At 53.9% G+C, this 5,922-nt stretch overlaps 1 protein-coding gene across 2 annotated transcripts in view; it reads right to left on the reverse strand.

Moving 5' to 3' along the window:
• CORO1C (coronin 1C) overlaps positions 1-5,381 on the reverse strand; it is a 50,106-nt gene extending 44,725 nt beyond the window's left edge. The window contains exons 1-2 of one of the 2 annotated variants that reach the window (XM_017734872.1): positions 3,115-5,381; positions 545-1,536 (exon numbers count right to left, since the gene is read on the reverse strand). In XM_017734872.1, coding sequence (XP_017590361.1) covers positions 1,460-1,536; positions 3,115-4,498 — 1,461 coding nt within the window. In that variant the 5' untranslated portion in view covers positions 4,499-5,381 and the 3' untranslated portion in view covers positions 545-1,459. Of the gene's footprint in view, positions 1-544; positions 1,537-3,114 lie in introns of those variants that run through there. The other variant, XM_017734870.1, reaches the window with a different exon arrangement.
• Positions 5,382-5,922: the final 541 nt, after the last annotated feature.

Consider the following 5,922-nt stretch of genomic DNA (forward strand, 5'->3'; position numbering starts at 1 on the left):
CTTCCCTGCCTATGGCAGGGGGTTGGAATGAGATGATTTTTGAAGTCCCTTCCAACTCAAACCATTCTGGGATTCTGGGATTCTCTGAAATCTGAACTGATTGCAGTGACAAACCCACCCCACCACACTTTCTGTCCGTGGAATTAGATTTACTCTCAGCATTAATTTACTTTTTCTACCTTGTTTCCTCCATGTCCATGGGCATGGAGTGAGTGCCAGGGGCAGCTTTATGAAACTACTCCCAATCCTGGTTTTTAAGAGACATCTCCATGATCATCAAGTGTTGAGCAGCTGCCAGGATGAAATTGTTCTCAGAGCCACCACATAAGGGCTCTGGATAATGGGAAATCGATGCTGTCACTGGCTGGGAGGATGTACTGCCCAGGGAAGTGTTCCCCAGCTCCTGCAGAAGGTTCGTCTGGAGAGAGAGGGAGAGCAAAATCCCTTTGGACAGGCCTTATTCAATCCTTGGCCAGAAAGGGGAGCTGTAGAATTAGGGAATGAAGATAAGGAGAGCAAAATATTCCATCAGATGTTTCGAAACAACAGCCAGGAAAGGAGAATTGTCTGAAAGTGTGGCAGAGCTCATGGGCAAGGGAAGAGGAAAACATGGATTAAAGGCCAGGGTTAGGAGCCAGCACCCCTGAGCTTTATTGCCATCTCTGTGTGACATGGAACCATCACTGTGCTAATGCCAGACCCCAGAACTGGGGTCACATCACAACCCCCCCTCCCCAAAGGGCAATAAAATCCTCTGTGGTGAGTGAGGGCCTGCGCTGACATCGCTCCTGTGCTGCTTGGAACGGCTGGAAGATGCTGGAGATGGACAAGGAATGAGTGAACATTAGGCCAGGATGTGCATTAATAATTGATGTTATTGTTATTAATGATTTACAATAGATTTCATCAAGCACATCTATTACTGCGTCTCCCCACTCTCACACCTTTTGTGCAGCAATATCAATGTCAGACACATCCCTCCCAACTCAGCTGGAAGAAAGGCATCAAAAAAAGAGTTTTTACAGCAAAAAAGAAACCTCTAATTTCAAGCTGATCTATTTCCTCGTGTATTTTTCTCCATCATTGGACAGGACTGTGAAATATATTTTCATTTCTATTTCTTCAGTGAAGGGGAGGTAGGTCCCAATACTTAATTAAAATGTTGGGCCACTGAATAAACCCAAAGCAATTGCTTGCAACAGATGGGATTTCCTTTGTTGCTGCCTCCGTATGATTAATGAGGAGGAGAGAGACAAGAAAGCAGAACTGAAATTAAAAAAAAAAAGAGAGAGAAAAAAAGAAAGAAAGAAAAAAAGCAAGCTGTATTTTATTTACAACATGAATATCCTGGGATTGACAATTCCTAGCATCCTGAGCAGCAGGAAAAAATCAGGCAGGCAGGGAAGGAGCCGGGGCTGGGCGCTGGGGTTCCTGGGCACTGATCACAGAGCCTCAACATTCAAGCACTTTGGAATCCTTTTGCCATCTCCTTCTGTTTCTCTCCCTGCTGTCTAGGATCAGGTTGGACCAAAGATGCTGGAAAAATCAGAGGTATAAGAAAGGAAACACATAAGGGTAAATCCAGGTGAGGTGTCTGTGTTTGAGATTTGGGAAGATCAATGTCTAACCCAGCTTTTAAAACCCCAACAGACTGTCATGGACAGAGCAGAATGGAAAGCTGTTCCTGCTCTTCTTCCTGCTCCAGTGGAAGGTGTCTCTGCAAATGCAGGGGGTGGAACGAGATGGGCTGTGAGGTCCCTCCCAACCCCTACCATTCCGTGAGTCTCTGATTTTTTATTGCAACATTTCCACAGTTCAGCACTGAAATATTGTCTCAGCCCTCCCTGTTTCTTCAGGAGAGCAAGGAGGTAAATTTGTGTCAGGAGGGATTGAACTGCAGCTGGTATTGCCTTGGGGAGGGAGCTGATTCCTTGTATCCCTTCCCACCTCCTTCTTCTGCCAGCCCTATTCCATCCACCTGCTCCTTCCATCCCGGGAAGGATGTGCTGCTCAAACATCCCAGTGCCTGGTGTAGCTGACGGGAACGCTGCAGCTCAGTGATACCAGACCCTCCAGTGATATCAGAACCTCCCTCTCAAGGAGCATGGAGATCCAGACACTCAGATACCACCCCCCTGCTCCGTGCTCTGAGCCTGGCACTGCTTGCAGTGACAAATATCTCCCACCTCTACTTCTTTACATCATGCAACGTGTCCTCAGCTGCTTCCTGAGAGCACAGGAGCTGTTTGTCATCCCTGCAGGGATTTTGTCATCCCTGACACACTCAAACTGTGGCACGTTCATGCTCTGACTCTGTCGCGACAGTAACCGACAGCACGGCGTGGGATAATCACACCTATTTTTTAAGCAAACTCAGTTCAAAGCCACCACAGACTTCCTGTGCCTCAAAACACTTATTTTCCCTTATAAGGAAATGCACAATTGCAGATTGTCACTGAACAGAAGATGGGAGTTAAGCAGCGTGGGTCGGGTGGCTCCTTGCGGGATCCAAACTCTCACACAAACACTCATTTCTATCCCTCCCTATTTCTGCAGAACTGCTGTTTTACCAGGAAAATTTCAGCCGAGTTCACTTCTCCATATTTTTTGCAGTGAAAGGGTTTCCAAGTTGATGTCATTCTCCTGAAAGGCTTATTCAGTGAAGTCACAGTGCAGGAGAAAAAGAACTTAGAGAAAATAATGCTGCTTTTTTATAGCTAAAATAAAATTACATTGGCTCACCCAGCGCCTGGAGAGACAGAGGCAAATAATCCCACATGGCAGTGGGAGGAAGCATCTTATGGACACTGCTGCACTGTAGCTGCTGTGAGAAGCAGTGAACTGTATTTACTCCTACACGGGAGTCTGACAAAATAAATCTTTCTCCAAAACAGTTTCACTGCACCAAGGGCTTTGAACCAACACCTGATTCCCATCCTGCCTCCTTAGGAGAATCCATGCGCCCTGAGCACATCCCTGCTGTCACCCGCCTATTCCCGGCATTTATTCCCCATCCACGGCCATGCTCCCACCTCCCCTCCCCACCAGCCCTGGAACAGCGACCTTTAGGATCCCCCCAGCCCCACGGCAGAGCCGGGACCCCTCACTCCTCACCTTTTTTGGGCACTGGTGCCGCTGCCGTCCCCTCCGACGCCTTGGGCTTTTCGAAGGTTTTCTTGGCATCGGCAACTTTAAGCACATTCTCGTCCTCCTGACTCTTCCTCCCCTTCCGCTCCGGCTCCTCCGAGCCCCCTCCTCCCGCAGTCCTGCCTCCAGGGAGCAGCTCCGTGCCCGCCGCTGCCCACTGCTCCCTGCCAGGCTTGGCCTCATCGCCGAGGGGCTCCAGCAGCGCCTCCGTCAGCGCCACAGCCTTGCTCATACTCAGAGCCAGGCTCTCCTTGCTGTGGGTCCTGACAGGAGGGGCCGGGGGGGTTCTTTTCGGGATGTAGGAATCGAGTTCATCGGCTTCACCTCCAAGCTGCTCCCTGCTCTCCGGCAGCTGGCCGCTGCTTTGTCTCGAAAGCTTCCCGGTGTCTCTGGCCACCGAGGGATAATTTGTGACCGCAGGGACCATTCTCTCAAGGCTCTCCACTACCTGCTGGTCTGGCTCGGGCTTCCCGGCCGGATGCTCCTCGCCGGCCTGGCCGTTCTGGCACAGCTCTGGCGTTCTGTCGGGCTGGGGGGTGAAGCTCCTCGCCTGCCTCAGGCTCTCGGCTGCCTTGCTGCTGTCCCTGGGGATGTAGGAGACAGGTGTTCCTGCCTCCTGCTTGCTTTGCAGGATGTAATCCATGAGGATGGCATTGCGCTCGAAGCTGTCGGACCTGATGGGCACGGTCGGCTTGCTCCCCTCCGAGGGGCCCTTGGGGCTCAGTTTGGTCACTTGCCTGCTCTCCACGCTGCTTTCCGAGTCCGAGCGGCTCATCTGCTTCCTCAGGACTCTTTCCAAGGAATTGAGCCTGCTGAGGCTTGGACTTGCCACCTTCCCATCCCCTGTGTAGTCCTCCCGAATCAAGGGTAGCGTGTCCTCTGGCTCTTCCCATTCCTCCTCAGGTTCCATTTCTGCCTCCTGGATGAGGCGCCGGTACTCGCTCTCCTCCAGCCTGTAGACCACCGGCCTCACCGTCCTGCCCGTGCCCACCCGCCTGGGCACCACCTCCAGCTCGTACACCTTCGGAGGGGCTTCTCCCTCCTGCCCTCTCCTGCACCCTTTGGACACGGGATGCTCTTCCAGGCTCAGGTCCCCTGCCAGCCCCCGCTGCCCTCTCTGCCCACTGCTGCTCATCTCTGACCTCTTGGCAGGGCCTCCGGTGTCACTCCGGATGTTGGGGAGGTCCCCCCGCTCCCGGCTGTGTCCCAGGCCCTCCTGGCTGAGCTGCAGCAGTGGATAATCCTCACACATCCCTGCGGACTCTCCCCGGGAAGCTGGGCAGTCTCTCCCCCTCGCCTTACTTGTGTCATCCCGTAAATATCCACAGTACTGCCAGGTGGAGGCTTCCATGGCTGGGAGCTCTGTCACCGTAAATCCTGGTTCCAAGTGCTTTGGGACTGGCCAGCCAAGATTTTTCCCACCTTGGGTCTCGGCAGGCTTTCAGCACCGCCTTCTCCTCGCTCCGCTCTGGGAGACGGCAGCACTTGGAAGCGTCGGAGCCCGGGTCATGTGAACTGGCGTTCCTTGGCCTCATGGCCAGCGGAGAGGAACATCCCGTTGGCACGATGGAGCCTGTGCTCTGCTGCTCCTGACACCACACCCAGCACAGCTGATGCCATGCTGGTCCCTACCCAAACACATCCCACCTGGATAACTGGAAAAACCCCCTCCAGCTGCTAATTTGCTGGTCCATGGCACTTCACAGTCAGGACTTGCTTCCCATCTGCATCCTTCTCCAGGGATTCTCCTCTTTCCCCAACCTGCTCCAGCAACAGCTCCCCACAGTCCTGTACAGCAATCCTGGCTTCCCTCCGATTTTGCTGCTTCCACAGGGATTTACTGCCAGGCTGTCTGGGCAGGATCACCTCTGTCAGCTTCTCGTGGGTTTCACAGAGAGATGGAAACCCGCATCCGTGCCCCTGGCACTGTTCCCTCCTCCCTGCCCCGCGCCTGTTGGACGCGGAGCGGCTCCCCCAGCGCTTCTTCCTTGGAAGCAGCGCTGAGCCTTGGGCTGCGTCCCAGAGATCAGGGGAGAGATGCCGCCTGCACGGAGCGTGCGGGGCAGAGCCGGAGTGGCTGGAATGATCTGCGGGAATACGTTATGGCAAAGGGAATTGCTGTGACGGAGAACAGCATCCCAAGACAAACACAGGAGCCCGACAGCAGCCTCAGACACAACTTTCCCTGCGGAGACTCCAAAACACAATTATCAAAAATCCCTATTAACACGCCGGGCATTTCTCTAAATAACCCTCCAAGGAGAACGTTCCTCCCTTTGGATAATGCTCCGGAAGGCAGTGGAGCCGGAGAGCTGGAGGGCTCTAATCCATTTGTACACAGCTGGGATGCCTGGCATTGCAGCGAGCCGCAGCTCCCAGCCCCGCTCCCAGCCCAGCCGCTGCCCCAGCGCTTTGCCTTTTATGGTTCCCCAAGCCGGGAAGCATCCCGAGGCAGGATGCAGGAAAACACCTAAATCATCCCAAAAGAGATGCCTGCACAGGCACCTCTGTGGTGTCAGGGCTGAGTTACCCCAGTGTCACCTGAAGAGTTGGCAAACAGCCCCCAGGACCTGGCCCCAGCCCAAATGCATCCCCCAATATTCCGTAGGGCCAGAAAATCCTGCAGGGCCTCATCCAGAGCCCTCAAGGACCCAGGCAGCCTCTGAGCATCACCGACCCAGAGCAGCTGTGTGGGTGATGCCTGGATCACAGTCATGATGCCACCACCTCATCCCATGTCTCGTGTCAGGAGTGAATCCCGGCCACTGCCGAGGG

This window comes from Corvus brachyrhynchos, unplaced genomic scaffold (genome assembly GCF_000691975.1).
Source record: "Corvus brachyrhynchos isolate BGI_N302 unplaced genomic scaffold, ASM69197v1 scaffold114, whole genome shotgun sequence".
In the NCBI taxonomy this organism is placed as follows: domain Eukaryota; kingdom Metazoa; phylum Chordata; class Aves; order Passeriformes; family Corvidae; genus Corvus; species Corvus brachyrhynchos.